The 24,988-nt window shown below is 35.6% G+C and overlaps 1 protein-coding gene across 1 annotated transcript in view; it reads right to left on the bottom strand.

Annotated features, from left to right (window-relative positions):
- Positions 1–24,988, bottom strand: part of oxct1a (3-oxoacid CoA transferase 1a) — a 44,986-nt gene that overhangs the window by 5,336 nt on the left and 14,662 nt on the right. Inside the window, exons 8-15 of the mRNA XM_032579737.1 lie at positions 19,814–19,921; positions 19,468–19,582; positions 17,755–17,849; positions 17,095–17,143; positions 15,992–16,064; positions 14,361–14,436; positions 5,392–5,481; positions 3,977–4,057 (exon numbers count right to left, since the gene is read on the bottom strand). Of these exons, the coding sequence (XP_032435628.1) occupies positions 3,977–4,057; positions 5,392–5,481; positions 14,361–14,436; positions 15,992–16,064; positions 17,095–17,143; positions 17,755–17,849; positions 19,468–19,582; positions 19,814–19,921 (687 nt within the window). The remainder of the gene's footprint in view (positions 1–3,976; positions 4,058–5,391; positions 5,482–14,360; positions 14,437–15,991; positions 16,065–17,094; positions 17,144–17,754; positions 17,850–19,467; positions 19,583–19,813; positions 19,922–24,988) is intronic.

Here is a 24,988-nt window from a genome sequence, read left to right as displayed (position 1 = left end):
TGAACACTTCTTTTCATTTTGTTGCTTTTAGAGGAATAACTTGAAAATGTTTACACTGCAAGAAATGAAATACTTTGACTTCTAGCTGCTACTTAATCCCAGTAATAGGTTGAGCAGTTTTCCAAGTTTATTTTCCTGTTAATCCACATTACTCTCAGATGAGTTATTAAATGTGAATAAAAAAGGCATGCTGACCAATCATTATTATGCAGTTAAGGTTTAATGTCAGGCCCTCCTAAATTTAAATAACTTTTATTAAAAAAGTTAAGTTTAAACAAAATCTGCCTCAGATATATTTATATAAAATATAGCTATAAATATTTAACAAGAAAAGCTTTTCTTGTTGAATATTTTTTTCCATATAACTGTTACCAGGGATATAGTCTCTTAAAGTGAAGTAGAAAGTTCTCATGACGTTAGACAAAAAAGTTTGTTTTTCAGACTACAAGTTACTGGAAGGCTCCTTCATTGAAAATGGGTGCAAAATGGTTCATAGCACAGACTTGAGCAACCAACTTCTATGTTCTTTTATGTTTATTATTTAACAATTTTGACTGGAACTTGATTAATCAGGTTTGTTTCCCCCCTACATAACTGAGCAATAAGAGTTATTACTGGAACAAAATTGTTTCACTGATTGGCTAAATAAAAATCAACACTCTGAACATGCTCTACGACAGAAAAAGTGAATGTGTCAGTAAATACAGTGCTTTGCAAATATATGTACTTCCTTGTATATCATCACATCACGACCAGAAACTTTAATGGGTTTTATTGGAAATAAATTACAGGAGGCTAAATGAACCGGAATCAACGTAGAAAATAGTTCATACTTTTAGCACTGTAAGTGATAAAGCAACTGAAGCATCATATCATGTGGTGCTACACATAGCTAAATCAGGACTTTGACTTTAAGCTAATCTATCCCATGTCTAAACCAGCGGTTCTCCAATCCAGGCTTTGAGGGCTGATGTCCCACAACTTTTAGATGTGTATCTGCTTCAACACACTGGAGTCAAACAATCAGGTCATTAGCAGGTCTCAGGAGTACTTCAATGCACTGGAGAAGAGTATTTCATTCAGGTGTGTTGCACAGGGGACACATCTAAAAGTTGAAAAACATCAGACCTTGAGGAATTTAGAACCTCTGGCCTAAACGAGGGGCCTTATAGTCCTTGACTGGAGGTCTGTCCGGCAGCTTTTAGATGCATTCCTGTTCCAACACAATTGAACTGAATGGACAACTCATTGCCAAGTCTTGCTAAACTTGATGACATGCTGAAGAGGTAATTCAACCATCAGATATTAGACCTTAAGGACTGGAGTTAGAGGCCCCCGATAAAGCATTCATAGTAGCTCTTGCTGAATGTTTAGGATTGATCAATTCTACTTTTAGTCTAAGGACCCAGGTAACACTTTTTGCCCTACCTGTAGATTTAGGTGGACACCCATGCAGTTATAGGTTAGAAGTTGTGTCATACACGTTCAATTGTTGGTTCAAATGAAGATTTCACCTACATATAAAGTGACTCCATTTAGTAATCAGGAGACCTGTGATGGCAGCTTTCCTTCCGATTCACAATTATGCACTGTTTTGTATTGTTCTACCACATAAAATCCCAAGACGTGAACAGCTTTGCATGGCACTGCAGTCAATTATTTTGTCACAAGAAAAAAAGTCATATTTAATTTACCAATAGTTAGAAAATCATCCAACTGCTGACCTCATTTAATTTTTTTTTTTCATAACAGCCACTGAAAGAGCAACTGAAGGTGATATATTCTTGGCAGTTGTATTGAGGCTGGTTTTTTTCAGGTGATGACGAACTGACGACCACATTTTAGAATTTCTGAAAAGTTCAGTTCGTTTTGCCCAGACTACAAAGAACGGGGGTGGCACTGTCAAAGACTGCCTTCAAAATGCTCACACATTAGGTCAACATATGCCAGCTTATTGTGTAGTTCATTGGAATAAAGCAAAGAACAAATCCATTCAAAGCACAAGAGACAAAGCTGAAAATGGTAGGAGGGGGTTAGTAAAATACAAAGCATGAAGAAAAAAGAGAAAAATATGTTTTGAAAAAGAAGAAAATGAGGTCATCAATTATAGAGTAAGAATTCAGGCTGGAGACAGTAAAAAGCTGGAAATGTATTCAAGGAGCGAGTGTTTAGGGAGCAAGAAAGCCGAGGCTTAAATGAGGAAGATGGAGAGGAGGAGATGGCAGCCGTAGTTTGTAATTCTGTATAAAGGGCTGTAACCTTTTCCAAATGTTAACAGAAAACTGCTTGCTGAGAAAAGCTGTGAGATCACAACAGAAACAAGCTGAGCAGAAAGGAATGAGTGGGTTGTTGGGCAGATGGTGGGGGTCATAGAGACAGGTCTTGCTTTTAGTGAACAAAGTTTTAAAGGCAGTTATTAGAAGGGGGGAAAGGATTATCTAAACTGAGCACAACACTACATCTGGATCAAAATCCACTTAAGACAAGAACATCTCTACTGATTTGATTTCCACATCTCCACCATTTTTCACATTTAGTAGTCAAAGCTGCGGGTTTCTTCCATTTGAATTCGACTAGCCACCCCGATGAATCTTAACTTTCTTCTACAACAAAGGTTACAAATCTAGATGTTTTTCTCTAAAAACGGTTCGCCCTGTGGTTTCCATTTCACATGTATGTTCATCTAGCGACCTCTGGATAAAATTTAATTAGTCTCAAAGGCAACCATCTAGCATTCAACATATTCCAAGTGTACAGAGAGCACTGCCTGTGAGTAGGTAATCATGTTTGTGAGGAGAACTTGCTTAGATGCAAGCTACCTGAACCATAATTGTAAAATAAATAAATTCAGAAAATGTTTATTTAGAACCATTATTATAACAAAAGGTTATGGTTATGGAAAGAAAAAAAAATCTTCATGGACATGAAGACTTTCTAAATGCCAAGCCTGATGCTTCGAATTATCAAAATATGAGAATATATTTATGAAATGCAGTAGATCTCCCTTTTCACCACAGACCAAAAATAAAATCGAATTAAGCCAAATTAGAGAAATATGTGAATTAAATTAAGAATGTAATCCATTCATTCATCTGTCTGTCTGTCATACCATCGATCAGTCCATCCATTCATCTCCTGTCTGTCCCTTCCTCTACCTTTCCATCAGTAATATCATATGTGTACCGCTTTCCCCTCTATTCATCCTTTAATCCTCTGCAGGTTTTGATTTTATTCTGCAGACATATATTTTTAGTGAGGTTTTGTATTTATACTTTAAAAATAGTCCATAAAGAACTCACTGTAATAAAATATGACATTTAAAAAAAAAAAAAAAAGTAGATAACCTGATCATATTTTGGACATTAAAAATGCAAATTTGCTAGAATGTGTAAGAATTGGGTAGCTGGTTCTTTATTTTTACCCACTCCAACAAATAAATTCCTTATACTACATTTCAGACCAATTCAGTTTCAAGATTTTGATTCAATTAAAATGCAAGATGTAGTAAAATAATAAGAAAACAGTATTGCAACATGGTTTAGACCACTTCTATGGCAAGGTCAGCTGTGGTAAGAGATGACAGGTTCGTGTGTCATCTGTTCCAATTAACCAAAAATGCAGGTCCAAGGCAAGTCTAAAAAACATAATCGCATAACTCGTGGCCCAGGTATGCACTACATGTGGCATCATAAATAGCCCTCTAGCTCTTGTTACCTTTTTATTCAGTCCATCACAGCAACACTGCACCATAAGTCCTGCATTTTAAATGCTCTTTTCTACAATGAAAATTTACTTTCAAAAACATTTCCAGTGCATCAGAACATTTAAATTATTCACAGTCCAAATTGATTAAGCACTAAAAATGTATGGTTAATGGCTCACTCATTAAAGTATGCAGATTGACTCTCATCTTCCATTCAAGTGGAATAAGGAACATTTGCATATATTATGTGCACAAATGAAGATAAAGTTGCACCTTTTCTGTAATGATTCGATCCACACACTGCTTCCCTGTCAATGGCAGGACGCATTTCTCCATTATCTTGTGTTTTCCTCCCTGAAAGGAAAGAGACACAAGTTAAAAGCAAAGATGCATCGCTTGCTCAACAAGTTGGTCAAATAAATATAGGATTTTCCTGATTATGCAAGCACATCCTAAAAAGCATGCACTAAACTCCTTTCTTTCAGTCTTAGTTTTTACCTTTTCTGTCAATTTTTAATAAAAAAAGAAGACAAATTCCTGTCATGCTTCACCTTTTTTCAACTGTCATGAATGAAAAAAGCCTTCAGGGTTGTACATTTATGTTCACCTGCTGCACCATCTGGACCTTTGCTGGGTGCCAGACAGAGTCCCATTAGCCAAAGAAAAAAAAAAAAAAAAGAAAAAAGCACCCAGCATGTTTCTGTTCATACAGAAGAATGTGCTTCTGTCGCATATCAGTCTGGATTTTCTAACAGTAAAGCTATGCATTTTGAAAAGAAAAAGAAACTGAGTTTATCTGTAGCTGGAACATGTTTAACTATTAATCAGCTCTTCCAAATGCCTCCCCGTCCCATAAAAACTGGACTAACTACAATTCTGGAGTTGTTTTTAAATTAGCTCAAGACAAATGAAGAAGGGATGCCATCTGAGCAAAACCTCATTAGGATGAACTGGCATTCTCAGATAAAAAGGCATTAGGCAATCTATTAACCGACTTGTCCCTAATCAGCCATAACAGTAACAGGTCATTATTATAGGAAGCAAATACAAAGTAAGCTGGCAAAGGAAGCAAGCATGGGAAAAGGGAATTGCCAATTTAGTTTGACTCAGAAGGAAAAAGTACTTAAGTAGAAATTTAGATAATAGGTTCCAAAGTTCAATACTTTTTACAACAGAGAAACCTGACTCACATTTGCTAAGGGCGTTTTATTTATTCAAAGCAGCATCTAGTTATTTTTTCACAACATTTTCTCAATTTATTTGTCAACAACTGCTAATTCAGAGTGGATGGAGGACTGCATTTTTGAAACCTATACATACTTAATTTTTGGCCAGCGAGGTACTGATTGGAAACATGTGTTAGCTGGGATGTGGTACAATCTTCAAGCTAATTTGCAAACTCAAACAGGGGCACAGGTAGGAATTTATTTAAGACAACATGGTGAGCTGGAATAAGAATAAGCACAGTGACAGCTGATCCAAAACTTTATTTATGATATGATCAACCTTACAAAACAAACCAGTGACTAAATTCATAAGACAAAATGGGAAGAGCGGGCTGAACTGGAGTTAGAACGTCACCAGATCGGAAACAATGTTAGAAAAGTACAAATAATATTACTCCTTTAGCTGAGGTGACTTGAAAGTAAGTTAAAAGCACACACTCCTACACTGCTACGCATACACACCTTCGCCGAGTGCTCCATCGTGACCACCACCTTAGTTCCAGCACTAGCTACTAGATCCATGGCTCCTCCCATCCCTTTCACCATTTTGCCCTATTGAAAAAAGGGAAGCAGATTTTGAGTTTAGTTATCAAATGTAATTACAATTTTTACCCAGAAAATAAAACAATATGCATTCCTTTACTGTAAAATAAGTCTCTAAATCAAATCCTTCTCAGAGAAACCCCCCCCCAGATGTTTACAAAAAGCTTTGTGTCCTAGGTGCTAAGATATCTTCTAATGCTTTGTTCTCAACAAAACTTAATTTTATCCCTTTTCTTGTGAGAAGATGGAAACCTTCACAGTGAGACTATGGCAGAAGGAGCTTACAAATCTACAGCTTCAACAAATATGGTGAGCTGACAGTGGAAAAACTACAAATGCTTTCTAAATAATGAGAATGAAATGTGTGACCCAGAAATAATATGGATTCTATGAAGCTATTATTCCTAAAGGTTACTGTAGGAGTTCACAACAGTATAGCTTTATACTCATAATTGGAGGAACTGAAACATGCACACCAGAACTCAGCACATTCAATTGATTATACTAAGATCAATGCATCTGTCAAAAGAAGCTCTGATCAAAAACAACTGAAAAAGGCAAGTTGCTATAATACAAATCGCAATTATTAGTTTCACACAAAAAAATGCTCAACTAAAATGTATATTTTGGCACAGATAAGAAAAAAGGACATTCTCCAAACACGGAATTAAGCTATCCAAATATAAATAACCACTAGAGAGAACCCCCTCCCTCAAAAAAAACATGTTTTTCTAAATTTGGACCCATAGACCGAAATGCAGAAGTAATGTTATCAAAATCCAGATGCCTTATATAATGGATAGCATAATGCCATATTGAATCTGTTGGTCAAATGTAATAAAGAACACATTCAGAAGGGGCAGCCATGAGTTTCTAGTATTCCATTCAACTCTATAGAAACAGATGGAGGTCTCAATGAACAAACTGTGGCACACTATTTGCTAAATATTTTTTTAAAAAGTACGATGTGGACACGAAGCAATAGTTAAAAAGAAATGTGAGCAGAGGACTGGGGGAAGATTTTCCAACATACATAAACTTTAGGTTTAAAAATGTACAACTATGTATAGCTAAGTCCAAAATTATTTAAACTCCTGGTATATATTAACAGTTATTTTTATGGAAGAAGTTTGTTTGATGGGTAATGATACAAGAATTTCAGAAAATAAAACAATGGAAAAGGAGTATCAGTTTTGAAAAAAAAAAAAAAGAAATTGCACCTCAAATAGTGAAATCAGTGGAGGCTCACAAATTAGTAAGGTCACATAACAGCAGAAAGTGGAAATGCAGAAAAGAAAATACATGATAGTGTTACATCTTACAAGAAGCAGAGACAAATTTGCTGTCTTTTCAATTATAAAAACATAGCATTTCACTTGTAAGGAAGAAGCAAGAAAGGTGTTTTAAAATGGGAAGAGCAATCTGCGAGTTCATCACCACGAGAAAATTTGTCAGATGAGTGAAAAATCATTTCTCAGTCTCCCATTGTTCCCAGCAAACTGGTTTCCAAATGTGGAAGGCTGACATGCAGATATGGCCACAGGGTGACGGCTCAGTAACTGAATTAAAATCCCATTTCCTCATCAATCATGTGAAGAGCCTGTTTTGCTCTCTGCTCAATAACCCAAGAAAATATATGCCAAGTGTGGTGCATCATAAGGATACTGTCAGCCAGCTGCATAGGAAAGATATCAACTGAAAGCAGAAAAGAGGTTCGGGAGACACAAGGTGCTTTTGAGATGTGACGGGAAAGCATAAGCTTAGCATTTTATCCTGTATAGCCAATTGAACATTGACTGATGTAGCAGCTTATCAACATCCGTAAATAAAATCATGAAAATCTGTTTTAGTCATTTTTTTTCTCCCCCTTCTGATCTTCAAAAACATCTTTGTTATCCATCTTTCTTCAATCAATCTATCTGTGGCAGTTTGTGTGGTGGGTGAGTATAAAAGCTGTAGATGAGACTGATGAAGACGGCAGCTAAATGGTGAAAATGCCTATTATCCGTGCTGGACATCTGCTACTATTTTTAAGATGACCACAGTACTATTAAATAAATCTAATTTATTTAATATTAAGAATATTAAATAAATTAGTATTTAATATTTTACCGCACAAGTACGGTCTTCTGAAGATACCTTTAAATCTTACTCTAACCTAAAGAAAGTCCCATGTCCACATTCTGAGCACAAAGTTGAGGTGTTTCCCTGCAAGGCTGGATTGCAGCAAGGTTTCCCCTTCTCACTGATCTCTGACGCTTTTGGATAAGATCTTAAGTTGTGATGATTGAGAGAAGTGCCTGGTTTGGAAACATTATGGTCCCATCTTTGCTTTTTGCAAATGGTGTGGGTCTGTGTCGGCATCTTTAAAGAATGGACTGGAACTTCATCTGAAGTAATGTGGACATTGAACCAGTCTGTTGTGGTGAAGAAACAACTGGTTGAAAAAGCAAATCTTTCTGTTTACTGGTCTCCCTTCATTCAAATTTTAAGCTATGGTCATCAGATATGGATCACGACATTCTGAGGTCATGAGGCTGAAATTAGCTTCATTGGTAGGGTAGCTGGACTTAGCTTTATAGTAGGCGAAGAGCCCTGCCAATTTGCTGAACGCAGAATATTCACACCTGCGGTCACTGACTGTCCAGGAAGACAGAGGAAGAAACTTGGACAGATGGATTTTTATCTAAATGCCGGAGAGAATTTGTATACTCCAGTGACTGAGAATTCGGTTTAACCTGGAGCTGTTTGGGAAAATGCATTTATTTATTTAATTAATAGTAGATGCACAATCTGATTTTTAGTTTAACCAAACATAAAAACGTCACTATGCTCATAAATTTGACAGAGATTACATCAGTTTGTTTTTTTAAGAAACTAGCCCACATTGTATATTGAATATCAGCATTAGTATTAATTTAAAAAAATAATTAGGTTTGCAACCCACAACCCACAGGTAGGGTCCATTTTATATTCAAAAAAGTAAAACAAAAATACCAAACAAATGAACATTGGAGGTTCTAGTGTATTTTTGATGTCATTTATTTGCCTAACAGCATCTTGAGACTATAAGTGAATTCAAAGCATACTGTACTGCACACCCAATAGTTTCCTAAATTCCAAACAGGAAAGTGATTAAAATAAGCAGCTGCTAACACTTAGGAAGAAAAATAGCAGCAAATCATTGGAATTCTACAGAAAATAAGGGACAAAAGTACAGAGAACATGGGGTCTAAAACATACTGGGCTTTAAAAACAGTGGTTAAATATGATCAACACAGTGACATTGATTTTAATAACTGGTCAGTTATCAATTATTTTTGCTTGTGACCTAATGCATACAACAATGATAGAATCAGACTAAAGCTTTCAAGCAGACACCATTTAATTACCGGTACATGCTGTTCTGTTTGGCAAACTCAACAATTATAATGATGTGTGTCTCTGTGACAAAGCACACATATCAAGCCGATTAAAATAACATTTGTAAAAGATAACATCTGTTCCATCTTGCTCCATTGTTTCTGATAGGTTTGTTCAATATATACATAGATTTTGGTTTTGAGTCTAGAAAGAAGAAAAAAGGCAACACATTGGAGAGCAGGACAGATCATATTAACATTTCTACAAAATCAATGTCATTGTATCAAAAAGAGGTTGATGGGTCACCTGACTTCTGACCAGTGGAGCATGTGCAAGGCCACTCAGATGGAACGGACATATTTTTCTAACAATATTCACAGAAATACCCTCTGAGAGAGCCACCAACAACAGCTCGGTAATTTAGTCATTTAATTAACAAAGCCTTGATGTTATTGACCTTGCTGGTCAGACTGAGGCCCCAGAGGTTTTTCATTTCCTCAACGCTCTGATTGTGTCCATTTGGCTGCTGCAATCTGAGCACAACAGGTCCATCAAAAGCATGTTTCCAGACACATTTCATTAGCAAAAACAGAGATAAAACTGTGAAACTCCTCTTCTTTTAATAAGAGAAAACTAGACTTTAGCTGCAAACTTACAATTCTGATGAACACACTTTCACTCATTGTCTCAGCTGAACTCTTACAGCTGCATAATTTGTTTTTACAGATAAGCTATTTATGATTAAATAGAGTCACAAAGAAATTAGGTTAGAATATTTAAAGACATTCTTTCATTTAGCTCAAGGCTTAAGCCACTCATCATACCAGAGGAACCTGCAGTGGCCTATATATGTATTTCAAATTGAAAGTTTAATTTGGCCTTTGTATAATTGTTAATAATTGAACCCAGTTCTTAGAATATATTTTTCATTTCGACCTTGCAAAGTTGAACAGCACAAGTGACTTCATTCAGTGCAACAGACACTGAAGCTAGAGATTTTCTCCTTTTAATTTTTAAATAATTTAGAAATAAAATGGGAAATGAAAGTGCTCTTTAATACAATTACATCCACTAAAGGTTAAATAAAAATTTCTACCTACTGCTCTGTAAAATCAGAAAGACACTTCATGAATTTCCCTCTGAGAGTAATAAAGTATATTCAGTTCAATGTAATGCAATGTGGGAGTTGTACGCATAGACTACTGGAGACCATGTCAGTAGTATCAAATCCAGATGAAACAATACTATCTAGTGCTTTGAAAGAGTTTTTATACCATTGGAACATTTTTATGTTTTGATGCCATTTTCATGAGATGAGAGTTGGGGGTGGTGGGATCAGGCTGCAGGGATGTTTGTCTTTAAAGAAAATGCAGCTGGCCAGCAGGAATACATAAGTGGAATGCTGACACGCTATTGGCTGCCATTTGCTAAACAGTCCACAACCCACTGCATTTTCCTTGGAGCTGATTGGCTGTATACACAACGAGGCGATAAGGAAGACTAAATAGTAGGTTCTGTAGTAGTGCTCAGATGGCTTCAATTGAGTGTACTAATGCACATCAAGGTATTTTTGGTGTTTCAACTATTAAAATGGGCAGTTATGAGTGTTTCTAGTTGGAGTCTCAAGTACTTGCAGATTTCAGCTATTTGCTGGCGGTTGTGCATCCCTGATGCACACAAATAGAGACATGCATAAAAGACTTGTAACTGCAGAAAATGCTGGCTCTACAAAATTTGGATTCTGGTGGGTTAAATGGGGCTGTCAAATGAAATGAATTAATCAAATTCAGTTTAAGTAGTGAAAGATCGAAAAAACAATGTAATAATCAAAAAAAGCAATATCTTATTTTACAATATGATTTTTTGCATGATCTGCTTAAATCAGATCATGCAAATTGGATAAAGCCAGATATCCTTGTCACTTCACAACATAATCATACAGTGTTTTGTGTTGGTCTAACCTATAAAAAAATCCATTAAAACACTTAGTTTGTAACATAAAAAAGTGCAAAAGTTCAAGGGCTATAAATACTAAGTGAACAACGGATATTTTCCCTGAGAGCCAATTTATAAGAGAAACTGTTTGATGTGATGTTAACACATGATCTCCAAAGTGTAATAAATTCTATCCAACTGATATAAACCATAACAAAAAAACAAAGCAAGACCATAATAAAAACCAGAAAACATAAAAACAAAACTGTTGAAACAAAAGACAATGGCATTAAATTATACCACTGTGACAATAACACTGAAGAACTGCATTGTGAGAAGCATATTTTGACTGAAGCTCCATCTTACAACACTTTAGGGGCTTGCTGCATTTTTTGAGTTGCTATAGCAACACTTGAATTTATTGTGGAAGTGGTAGGATTCGGTTTATGGTGGAATTACCACAGAAAATGACCCCCTCCACGATGCAAGAGTTCCCACTTACCAACTAGCTTTTTTATTCTCCCCCTCCAATTCTCTTGACGGTCTCCACTGTCTGATACAAATGGCTCTCTATTTAATAACATAGCGACAGACTGCTACAATGCTTTGTTACCCAGACAACTAATGACAAGAATCAGAGAGACAGAACTGACAGTAAGACAAAGGAAACTGTGTTCCAAGTAACAAAAAACAACAGCTAAACCTACATGTGACATGAATATTCTGTGATTTTACAATTTAAAAGGGTTTTAACTTAAATTACAAATTATTATTATTTTAAATAAGCAGCAGATGTGTTGGAAAAGAAAAGATGGAGACTTAAAAAAAATGGAAATCAAAGTAATGGGAACCCTGTTTAAGTGAATGTACTTGAATTCTGAAATTTAGGGTTTAATTGGAAGGAACAATGCATATTAATTAACATTTCTGTAAATGTGCCAGAATTAGTCATTATTATTTTATCTGTCGCTGGGCAGTGGAAAAATTTGTCTATACAAAACAAACAAAGATTGTATAAAGAAAGGTTAAAATGACTTAACACAAATTACCAAATACAACACAAAGGAAACTGCAATACAATTGTTATAAAAAGTACAAGAAGGCCTTGAAACTAATTTCATCCATCAACATGGCAACAGCATTTGACATTAAGTAAAGTTACCTCTTCAAAATGTTGATACATCTGATGTTTTATGATCCAATTTCTTAACAGTTTTTTTAAAATAGATTTGTGGTAATTTCTACAACTCATTAGAAATATGCATTCTCAAATACATTGTTAATCCCCCTATATAGCATATTAAATAGCATTTTTTTATTTAAACTATGTAAATTATGCGTTTATTTTGTTACTTTTAAGAGGAGTTTTTGGTCTACATTTCTGCAGTTCACTATGAGGAAAAATTATAGATTATGCATTAACAACTACATGATAAAGTTCAAAATGTTTTTTACTGTATTGCCCTTTTGTTTTCATCCATTTGCTTTTCTCTCAGATGTTTCACACAAGTGAAGATGTAAAAGCATTTCAAAACCCTGAGCTGGAAAATTTTTATCTGCATTTTGCATATTAAAACATTAGAAATCTACAATCATGCTGAGAATGCAGCAACAAAAACTCCTACGTAAAAACATTTCTAATTTCACGCTATGAACCCATCTTTAGATGGTGAATACTTCATTATCATAGTAGGCAGGAAATGTAATTCTCTTCATCCATCCTTTAAGACGAGGAGCTAATGAAGATTGAAGCACAGTTTAGGGTAAGATATGTGCAAGAATTGCTACAGTATTTTACAGCTTTTTACAAGTCTCAACAGTCAAGCGCTCTTCTAATAGCCAGCTATTTATCCCCTTGTATAGTCAGAATAACCAATGTTCCAGTGAAGGAAAAAGTTCTCAGATAATGGGGCTTCCTCCACTGTGCAGTCTGGAAAACATCTCCTTATCATGTCAGTAATGCTGAAAGCCATGAAAAATGTCTAGATAACCTTTTTATCTGGATGAATAAAACTTCCTTCCAGCTTTAGATGTCGCATAGTTACCACTATCTTGCAAAGTCAAAACAAGTAGGTTTGTGGTGTGGGAAGAGACCTGGCTTTCAACAATATCTTTTGTCATTCAACAACTTCGCCAAGTGTTTTTGATTTTGCTCTTTGAGCCCTTCTCTCGCAGATGTTGTCATAGTTAGAAGGCTGTTGTCAGGACCCATAAAGGTCTTAATTTGGTTGACAATCTCTGGATCATTATATTTCTTAAGAAGAAATCGATTTATCTAAAAGCTTCATCAGTAGCTTCCAACCTTTTCAAAAATCAAAAATTGACCAATTTCACCCGAAAATAAAGATCAAATACACTGTTTCAGAATTTTGACACAGGCTTTTCTGCATATTTATACAGTGAGACACTTTGGTAATGGAAAAATGAGGCTTGATTTCAAGACAAGAATGTCTGCAGTTTGTTGCAATTATAATCAACATCCATTGTGAAAAACCTTGAATATTTAAGAAGTAGTTACCTTCAAATTTGAAGACATGCCACCCAAAAAAACAAAATCACACAAGTAGTATTGAGTGCAGCAACAAATTAGGATCCAGCTTACCTTTAATTTTGCTTACATATTCTGTATTTATGTTGTATTATATTTTTACTATTTACGCTTTAAGCTCATTTATTTAACTTACTTTTAGCTGCATGTAAGAAACAATAGCAATATTTGAACATTAAAACATTGGATGAGGTCAATCCTCATTTCTATGCATACTATAATTTCAAATTACATAATTAAGGCATAAAGGTGTTGGCCCTTTAAAGCCAGAAGGATGAATTAATGATTTTGTTTCTTGTTGCATGTTTTCACTAGCTGAAATATAATTATTAAATCAAAGAGTGTTTCTTATTTGTAGGATCAAACTTGCAAATAAATAATTATTAAGTAAATATGCAACAATTTTATGTATTTGTAATTGAATAATAAATCTGGTATGACTTAAAATGAAGATGAAAAAATAAGTGGTATGGCACTTGAGAGTACTTTCACCTGGACAAATACATAAATCTTGATTTAAATAACTTCACTACAGCATCTAAAACTCAATGTACCAAAACAAAAAACTTATGAACAGTGAGACTTTTAGCTGCTTCCTTTCACCACTGTTCCATACACATACACCCCCACACACCCCCACACATGCCTCAAATGCTCAGAAAATAGCAATGGCTTCCTAAATTACTGTCTGAATTTGTGAGATATTTTCAAACTGGACATCCACAATACATACACAGTTTTGTGCACTGAAAGCCAGAAACTGTGTGTCTGCCTACATTTCTGTGTCCATTATTTTTGGACTTGACAGACAAGCTCGGATGCATCCTTTGACAAATTAAATATGTTCAGGGGTGCATGGACAAAAGTTGGTGCTACTTCTGGGCAGAAACTTCTGTACAATCATGTCACAAGTTGTCACCACAAGTTCTGCAAGCAGCATTTGGAACATTTTTTCCTTTAATATCATATTCAACACAATAAAAATGCAGTAGAAAAGACATTATTAGAAATGGTAATAGATTTAAATTAAAGTAAACCTCACAGGAATCATCCAGTTGGCTAGATCTCCATATTTTGACACCTGCATGGCTCCCAGCATTGTCAGGTTGATGTGACCCCTTGAGAGATGACACAACACAGAAGGACAGCTGTCAGTTTTGGGATCAGTTAAACTTATGAACTTAGGTCCATTCATAGGAGAAAGACTAGTTAGAATCTTAAAAATATCAACATCCCATCTTTGTTTTCTTGACACAAAACCTTTCAATACATTGAAAAACATACAAAAAAAAAACATGTCATACTGTATCTACATTCTCCTGATGCCCACAGAGTATAAATACCTGATCCAATAGGCAGGAAGATCCAATTTCCACATAGTGGAGTTCAGAACTTCTTGTTTTTGTTGGTATGACCTTTTCACAAGTTGTTAAGTAGTAGTGGAAATATCCACTTTCTTATCTCATGTTTTAAAGTTTGGCTGATGCCAATTCTCGAAAATCAGAATTTATCTTTGATAACCATAGGATATCAATATAAGAGAAGCTTTAAACATATTTCTAGACTTGTTACTATTAGTATTTATTTATACTATGAGCAGAATCATGCTGTGTTTGAATAGGCAATTGCTATTTTTTTTTTACTATTACTTTATATCAAAGACAAAATGAATTTGGAGAAAATATTTTTAAAAACCTTATGGATCCAATTTTTGCAATTAGTGCAGTTAGTGTAAACCTGTGGAAAAATATATGATTCTTGAATTTCTAACCTGTCAGTCAACACTTTTTCCCCCATCAAGCTGAAAACTGGTCATCAACTGATTTCTCTGGACATTTAATTTTTTATGTTATATTCCTATGCCAAGATATGCATGAAGTGAAATAAAAGGTAACTGTTTAAAAAAGCCTAATAACTAACTGAACAACTTTACGTGAAACATAACAGATAAACAGTCTCAACATTGGATGTAGTTAAGAAGGAGTAGTTCTAACATCTGTAGAACTAAATTTTAAGCAGCTGGACTGTAAATTTTCTATTGCAGCTATTGGAACAGCTACAGTTAAATGATAAAGGCTAGCAGCTTAGCTTGTTTAACTGTGTATGCTTTTGCAACTAGCAATCCATCTCACAGAATCTCTTAAACTCTCCATTGCGTCTTCACAGCAGGAGACCAAAGTGAGTACAAATTCAGCTTGATTGCTTTTAGTCTCAGACAGTGTGACTGGACATTATTGTTTATGACCACTATTGAATTTCCTCTGGGTGGCCAAACAAAACTAATGCTGCAGGGAGCACGGGTGGGCAATATCAGTCAGCAGGCAAATCAATAAAAACAAGAGACTTAGGATATATTGACAAGGCTGCTGTCTAGTTGGGCTGGTGACAGCAGCCATTTGTTATTATCCAGTGTTTCACATCCTGGTGTCCTGTGGTCAATCATGTTTATAGCTTTAAGGAGGTGGTTTGGAAGAAAAATAAGTCTCTGATTTGGAGGAAATGTGGCACTTTCTTCCCATTTTTCACAATACCCTCAGTCCATGGGGTTGAGTCACCATATTATGAAACCTATTTTTTTAAGGATTTGTATAGTGCAATTACATTTAAATGTCACCCATAACCAACTTTCGCTTTGCAAATAAAGTTTTCAAAGCTTGTTTGTCACGGTCTTACCCTCGGATCATGGCAAATGACTCATCACTGGAAAAATAGGCAGCCCCCGGGAGTACAGTGACAGTCTCCTTCCCTGCAGAATAGGGACACAAAGTGCAAGGGTTAATACATTACAGCAATAGACTTAACAGCACATGGCATTTGCAAAAGCAATAATATTAAATGATAATATAGTAGGTTAATTTTTGAATCAAGATTAAAAAAGAAAAGATGCTAATACATACAGCGCCTTGCAAAAATTATGTTTGCAATTGTGACAGTGGCCTTATTTAAACCTTATGAGGCGTAATTGTGAAGGAGAAAGCAAATGAGCTCTCAAAATCTGTGAAGCTAATATTTTCAAAAGCCTGGCTTGCAAATGTTCTCAGAACCTAGAACCAATGCTTTGAACAACCGTCTTATTGTGGTAACCGCTGATGTGACGAGCTCACGCTCTGTCAAAATGGATGGAGATCAGATGCAAAAATGTTCCAAGTCTCGCCAAAATTCTGAATTGGATTTAGATCTGGACTACATACATATATATGCTTTGATATAAAATATTCCATTGTGAGTCTAGCTGTGTGATTTGGGTCATGGTCCTATTGGGAGGTGAAAAACCACTATTTAGGTAACTTCGGAAGTAAGTAGGATTATTATGTTCCAAGGTTTCAGAATAAAAGTAGCTAAAATATATGCATGGCAACCATTTTAGATTGTAATTTGTAAAAAATAAAAATAAAAATAAAAAAGTGTATCATTTCGCTTCCAGACAACAATCAAAATAATATTCTACTTTGTGTTGGTCAAACACATAAAATCCTACATTATAGAGGATATAATATGACAATTATACATAATACATAGTTTATGTTATTCCTGTTTAGTTTCTAAAATGTGAAATATGTGTGAATTCTTTTGCAAGATTTAAAAAAAAGCATATGGGGGGGAGAAAGAAAAGCCAACTCTTGAGTGACAGAATTAATCAAGCAATGTAGAGGCATGTATAAGAATGTATGTAAACCCCAAACACTTCTTGATCTATCCAAAATGTTGAAATGTCTACTTGAATTTTTTTCTCAAATATAAATTTATCTTTTAAGGCATTGATCAATAAACTTTACCAGCATTAATAAGGTCTGCATCCACTTCATTCTCAGTGGGGTAGGGCCCCTGTCCAAAAAGAAATGAAACATGAGTGTGCACACAGGCGCACAAGCATACATCTACTCACACACGTCACTCATCCTGCCCAGCTAAAATCTTTCAAGACAGAGACAGATACAATCACATCTCTAAATTAGATAAGATATTGATTTTTTTCCCCCTGTGTACAACAAAGGGAGCAATTCTTTCACCAAAAAAATGAAAGGTGTAGAGAAGAAAGGTGAGAAGGATACCTCTTGAAAAACCAGGGCTTTTAATTAAAGGAAGTTTTGAAAAAAAAAATTGCATAGGCAGTAGGCACCCACACATTTCTGCAAACACAACCAATTGAAAAGTCATTCCACAGGAGCTCCAGCAGCCTTTGTTAAAAGACTCAGGAAGCAAATAATGACTGTAACAAAAAATGGAAGGAAAAAGTGTCAAACTGCCACAATCCGTTATATAATGAACCTTGCACATCTCAAATTAGGGACCAAACTAGCAAAGATAAAGTTTAACGTCTGACTATTTATCTTCCCGTACACTCTAAGCATAATTTTGCTTTAAAGCCCTCACCTCTGTGAAATTGACCATTCTTTCAACTTGATGTCTTTGAATGCAGAGAGGAAAACTCTTACCAGTCCCAAGAGTCCGTTTTCACTTTGGAGGTGTACAGTGATGTCTGGTTTGATGAAGTTGCTGGCCAGCATGGGGATACCAATACCAAGGTTGGCTGTTTTTATTTAAGTTAAGAAAAATGTATGATGTATATTCATGAGATAAAAGTCAAATATGATATATTTACAGTTACACTGCAAACTGGGCTCCTACACATTTAAGTAAAAAGACTTTTCCAGACTCAACTTTTCAGCGTTTTCAGTCACTTGAATTCACCTAAAATATTCCATTTGAAAGTTTATTTTTGGCAAATATTTCTGCAGCAGGCGGAATTTAAATATGTAACGTTCACAAATAAGCAGCTGGAAATAAGAATGATCAAAGGTGGCAAGGAAGAGATTGACAGAGGGTAGGACAAAGACTAGAGGGATGCTAGAAAAGAAGGATAACTATAGAAAGTTATAAAAGACAGAAGAAAAAGAAAATAAGGGAACAAAGGACAAGGAAAATAAGAAATGAAGGAACAGAGGAAGGAAGCATACCAGAAAGAAAGGAAGGAAAGACTGTTACATGATGGGCAAAAGAATAAAGTGTTGAAATACAAATATTTGTCAGAAATCTTTTCTATGCTTACCAGAACTTAGAAAATAATGAAATCAAATGCCATACACTACCTTGTACAGAAATACAAGTATTTATTACAGTGTTATTTGTGTTTGTTGGAGTTCCTGACAATGATTTGCAAAATACCTCTTTTTGTAACAGCATGAACATGTAGAAACATTGTTGTCATTTTTTCAGTAGGGAGATGATCAAAAATTGCTTCTGTTTCCTGAAGATGTTTAACTTCTTTTTCAAAAGGCTTCTTCCGTTCTAATCATGGGTTAGGGATGTAATGAACAGGATCGGAGGGTTGGGTCAGTCACTCAATGCACCATAAGGGACAATTATTGGTACCCCTGCTGTCAAAACCAATATGGCCTGTCTTTGCAAACAAGGCAGCACTTAGTCTTCTGATATGAAATTTTACATAATTTCAGCATACAGTGAGAGCAAGATCTATGATTGTTACCTTTTCCCCACCTCTAGATCCAAGGTTCTAGTCCTGGTTCCTCTTCAATTCTCTCTTGTCTGCAGCACACCTCACAGATTTTTAAATAGGATTTAGGTCTGGAGACTTATAAGGCTATAAAAAACATAATTAATTTACTGCCAATTTGACTTCATATCTCCCATCATAATCCTGCTAAAATACCAAATAAGCACCAACTTTTATTTTTTGATGGAAGCGACAAGATTCGATCAGGATTGGTTGGTGTTTCACAGAGCTGACAATGCCATGCACAGTTTTTCCAGGGTCTATGAAAATGTGGAAAAGTACCTTATGCCCACTGCTAAGACCAGCAGTTCATTAATGTGACTATATATTCAAGACATACATTTCTAAGGGACTAAATATGTCACATCAGGATTCATTATAACCAAATATAATTAAATACAGACTAAGAACTGTGTCCATTAGAAGGAAGAACTGCTAGAAAATAATATAAAATGTTAAATAAACTACTGCTGCCTAATTTCAATTACTTCCAATCAACTGCTACCAAGCCTACTATTATTCAGTCTTTGTGGAGAAGTTTCCTTTTTTCAGGAGCTATGGGCTGATACTTGTCTGCTTCAGTCTAATATTACAAAATCACACAGCCTAAAAACAAAAGGATGTCAAAGGATACCATACATGCCATCTTCAAACTCCAGTGCTGCCCTGCGAATGATCCTTTCCCGAACAATGTCTGAATCCTTCTTTGGTTTGGGCTTTTCTTCTTGGCCTTTTCTCACAGTGCGTTTCTAGAAGCATACAGAAATAGATGAGAAACAGCAAGATGGCATCTTGGGAGTCTATTTCTGAGCAAGCGCAATGACACAGGGATAAAACATGAAATCTGTGGGTTTTACACAATGAAACCCTGCGATAATGCTCTTACTGTGAAAGAATGCCCATAATAGACATTGCAACAACATCCCACTGTCAAATGATCCTTCCATTTATGTAAACTCCAACAGGTCTTATTTTTGTACCTCAATTCTTTTCTCATAGCTGGCTCCCTGAACAATCCTGTGGACGTAGATACTGGGTATGTGTATGTCTTCTGCAGCAAACGTCCCAACATCTACCACCTCCTCCACCTGCAGAGAGACAGAGTAATGAGCACCAGCTTCATCTCCAAATTGACCCACGATCCCTGAGATTGAAAGTTCAGATAGAGAAACCATGCAGTGTTGGAATTACAGTACCAGAAAATGACCCCTGTCCAACAGGTTATGAAATTCAGAAAGTTAAGTTGATAAAAAAAGAAAAAGAAAACTGCTGAGTTGTTGCTGATGTTTAGCAATCAAGATAATGTTATCTCCAGATATTTTGATTTCTTAGGTTTTATATATCATTACCGATACCAAACATGGAATTAAATGAGAAACTTATAGTGCCTTGCCAAAGTATTGACAGTCCTAAATTTTTCAACAAAGCTGCACACCATTATGAAGTGGAAAAAATATGACATGGGTTTTCAAAAAAATAAATAAATGCACTGACATAAATCAATACACTGAAAATTGATTGCATGTGTTTTATATAGTCGAATTTGTTACAATTCTGTGGACTTTAGCTTTTTCAGTCCATTCAGTATACTCTATTTCCTATTTTGAACTTTTCACTGCACCAAAAGTGGCATAATTGACCCCATGTAGCAAAGTTAGTGAGCGACAGCTATCGACAGAATTTTCAGTCGCAGGAGTCGAATGCTGTCGATTGCGGAATCCCACAAACAAGGGGTAGATGCATCACAATATTTACTGCACAATGCTAAAAAAGGTCATGGACTTCCGGCTAACCAATCCGCCATTTTCATTTCTAGCAGTGATTTTGCTTTCCAAGTTCAACTATGTCAAAGCTACAAGTAGATAAGTCAAAAATGTTTGGTTTTTGGGCCTGTCATAGTTCAAAAATGAATCCAAATTGAAAATCTGTGGCAAGACCATAGACAAAAGAGGGGAGAAAAATAAACCACAATTTCAAAACTAAAAACCACACGTCATTGTCCTTCAACTTTACAAATAAGCACAATTTTGTGTTGGTCTAACACATAAAATACCAGTTAAAAAATGAGGTTTGTTACAGTAAAGTAACTAAGAAAAAAGGGTATGAATACTTATGCAAGACAAACTAAAAGTCAACACAACTCTTTTAAAGGTAGTGTAAAATCATATATTTGGCTTTATAACATCCTGCAAGTTTCCATTTTTGGCTAAAATTGCAAATTTCACATTGGAAAAGGTCCAGCATTAGACAAGGAGTCTAGGTTTTTCTAGCTATTCGTTTAGCAACTCCACAGAGGCCGGTAAAAGCCGACTGTGTACCTAAATCCAGCTTGGCTACATGAACAAAGAAAAGGATCATCTGATGCAACAAGCACAGAATATATTCAGGGATCAGAGGAGGAGAAGAGTAGAGGTGAATAGGAGAAAGACTACCAGTGTATCAAGACTAAACACAACCGCCTTCTGCAAAAATAAACCATATTAAAAAATAAACACGCAGTTTAAATAAAACCTAATGTTTCAACCACTCTCACACTTAACATAGAATTAAAAATTAACTCGTTTAATCCCACCGACAACAATTGTTGCCAGACATTTTTTCTAACTTCTGGAAGCTGTAAAAGAATTGTTTTGACTTTTAGCAGCTAGTTGAAGTTTTTAAATCAAATAATAGAGCATCTACTCAAAGCAACATCAATTTCATGTATCTAGTGTAAAAGATCACATGGCCAGACCTCTTTACTTTAAAAGAGGTCTGGAGGTAAATGTGTCTTACAAACGTGTACAAGAGAAAGTCAGTAAAATACTTTAATAAAAATATATAAATAAAATATTTTGTACATATGTTCTTTCAAGTGTCTTCTACTGATATATATAAAAAAATTGTATCCATTCATTCATCTTTTAATCATAAGAAGAGTGAATGTAAGTGTGGCAACAATTGTTGCCGCTAACATAATACATAGACAGCCCTGTGCTATGTGTTTGCTGTTTATTCTACATGTCTTGCTGTTCCCACACAGCTTAAACTATAAAATGTTTTAGATTTTTTTAGGCCTGTAGGAACCTCAAAATAATGTCTTCTACATCACTGTTATTCCCACAGTTGAACTCCTCCCCACTCTCCACCCCCCAAAAGCCGACCTTTCCACAAAGTGTGGCCTATGCACTGAATGACGACTACAAGATGATGCCACACCTGAAACTAGTTCAGGACAAGGCAAAGGTCTTGTCCTTGGTCTGGTGGAACAGGGGCAATGTCCTCTCAGATGCAGATTTGTTCATACTAACATTTTCACCTGATTTTGCCTAATTGGTGAAATAATCAAATGACGTCAAAGGTCACGTGGCACATTGAGACAATGACATCTGCAGGATGTGGCATTGAATTTTTATGTTTCTAAAATATTTCTGAACACTCGTGTAACCATTCTTTGTTATAATAAGTTATGCGTGTCATGATTTTTCTTATTTTTTTATGTGTATAAATAGGCCAGATTTGTGTAATTTAGACTATGCAGTTTCCCACCAGCAACAATTGTTGCAGAGTATAAAACCTACATTTTCACTAACATAACTAACATAAAAGGTAATAATTCATAAATATCATGTGTTAGGGAGGTCCAAGGATTGAAATGCATGCACTTATATTGCAGGAAAAAATTTGGGATTTAACGGGTTAATTATACAATCCACAATGAACAACACATTGTATTCTAGACTCAGACAAGTGCATCCATCACCTTTTTGAAGAAAGTGTGCAGCAGAGAAGTGTACATAAGGGATTATTTCTGTCTGACTAACAGGACGGAGATGGAAATGGGTATTGATTTAAACAGCGCTCGGTCAACATGACTGGTATAAAAATCCCACAAGAAATACACCTGCCTTCTTCTCTCCTTAGGTAACATTAGGATGTGCTAAAAAGCAGGCTCCCAGCAGCCTACACCCTAACAGGTGTGAAAATGGAACTGTGCAGCATGACTGGGCTCCACTAATCTTGTTGGCCGTTAGTCGTCTGCTCAAAACATTTAAAAACTCCTGTTTCTTTCATGAAACAAACGCCTTGCAAACCTCTCCTTGAATTTTTCACATTTTGTCAAGTTACAACCAAAGCTGTATTTTAATCGGTTTTTAAGTGATCAGCTGTATAATTGTGAAATGGAAAGAAAATATTAAATTGTTTTTAAAACCTTTTGGAAATGAAATCTGGAAAAAAAAAAGCAATATTATGAAGTATTTAAAATTTCTATAGTTGGAAAAATGAAAAACACAATTCTAAAGGGAACTTTAGAATTCCCTTTAGAATTGTGTTTTTGGATGTATGCTTGTTAAACAAAAAGAAATGACTAAAAATACAAACAAATTGCAATGGTAGTATGTTAAACATGATGATTTTGAATTGAAGATATAGAAAAATGGCAAGCATATACAGATTGATCTATTTAGTTCAAAAGGAATGCAAGACTTGATATACAGACATAAATACACACACGTATGTAAATCCACAAATAGAGATAAATATAGAGATATTAAAAACTACTTAAAAGTAGCAAACTTCCATATCTCTGTTTTGTTTGAGATTTCAAAATTTAAGCAGTGCATCCTCAGAAAAAGTCTGACTCTGTCACAACCAGTTATGCATCTCTTGATCTTCCTTGGTACTAGTCATGTTTACAATGCTAGTCTTTTGGGCCTAGTTCCTACTGATAAATAAAATGCCGTCTTCAAAGGGCCAGATGTGGTACGCAGACCGTAAAATACTGCAGTCTGACCTAAACTATTACATTTTAAATCTGGCTGTGTGTTTTTAGGTTGTCTCAAGTCTTTTGCAGCCTCCAACCGTTTTCTTCTCCCCACAGGATTGTTCAGCATTTAGCTCCATCCATTTTCCCCACACCTGACCAGCTTTCTTTCCCTGCTGCAGGAACACATCCCCACAGCATGATGCTGTCACTGCCATGTTCAATAAAGTGCAACGTTGTTACTTTTCCCAAACAGCATTTTCCATGCAGCGCAAAAAGTTACATTTTTGTCTTATCTGACCTGAGAGCATTCTCCCACTTTAGCTGTGTTCCGCACATGGTTTATAAAATGATTCTTGTGGGGGGAAAAAAAAAATAAAAAAAATGTGAAAATGTAATATGAAGGGGAAAAAAAGCTTTGCACAAAAGCAATCATGTTTCTAGTGACTGAAAGAGAATTTAACCACAACAGCACAATTCTCTGCTTCACTTCTACTTTTCAGTGCTTTGCTTCCTGTGCAGCTCACTGTGTAACCTACTTATTCCATCTACATGAGGGGCAGCCGTTCAGAGCAAATTGAATTGAATCTCTCCTTATCTCTGCTTCTCTCCCCCAGTTCTCGGTGCTGACTGAGAGGAGTCAATGGCCAGGAGTGGATCCCATCTTTGTGTTGTCATGGATACGAAGGCCTTGGTCTCTCAGGAGCTAAGGCCACTTAGGATTGTAAAGTGATTTTAGACTCCTTTTATGGCTCTTTAGGCTGGTTTGTAGTAAACTTCTGACAAAGAATGAGACTGATGGAAGCACAGCAACAGGAGTGTAGCATATTTAACTCATCTTTGCCCAGGGGGCTCGGTCTGAGTTTTTTGATAGTAGTGAATTCATGACATTTTTATCAAGACGGAAACTGTAGCAAAATACTAAGACTAGAATCACAACAAACAGTTTGCATACCTTTCAAGGCCAAAGATAAAATAATTTACCTGGCACTTTATCTCTTCAGTAAAAATATGGGAGTCAAATGAGAAGCAGCAAACAAATAAATCCACACCTCAGAAGTGGATTTTTTCATACAGTTTTTTTTTTTTTTTTTTGCGCTCTCTAAAACATACAGACCTCGAATTTAGAAGCATTTTCAATTAGACTTCCAAAGCTAAATCACAGCACAATAAGAAGCTCATACAATTTAAATGTGCCGCACAGATAAAAAGCCTCAGTTCCTTTCATCTATGTGATGTGTCCCGAATGCACAGGAGGTTCAGCGGACAAGGAAGGATAAAACATTAAAATAAAATAAAAAACACACACACACACACAATTGAGCAGGTGTGTCGAGAAAGTAAATAGACACATGCATTTAGATTGATATTCCCGTATTTGTAGACAGATTTTCACATCAATGAGAGCAAA

The sequence above is a fragment of the Xiphophorus hellerii genome, chromosome 12 (assembly GCF_003331165.1).
Source record: "Xiphophorus hellerii strain 12219 chromosome 12, Xiphophorus_hellerii-4.1, whole genome shotgun sequence".
In the NCBI taxonomy this organism is placed as follows: domain Eukaryota; kingdom Metazoa; phylum Chordata; class Actinopteri; order Cyprinodontiformes; family Poeciliidae; genus Xiphophorus; species Xiphophorus hellerii.
The sequence above is the reverse complement of the archived record's forward strand: the minus strand, read 5'-3'. Positions and strand labels throughout refer to the sequence as shown.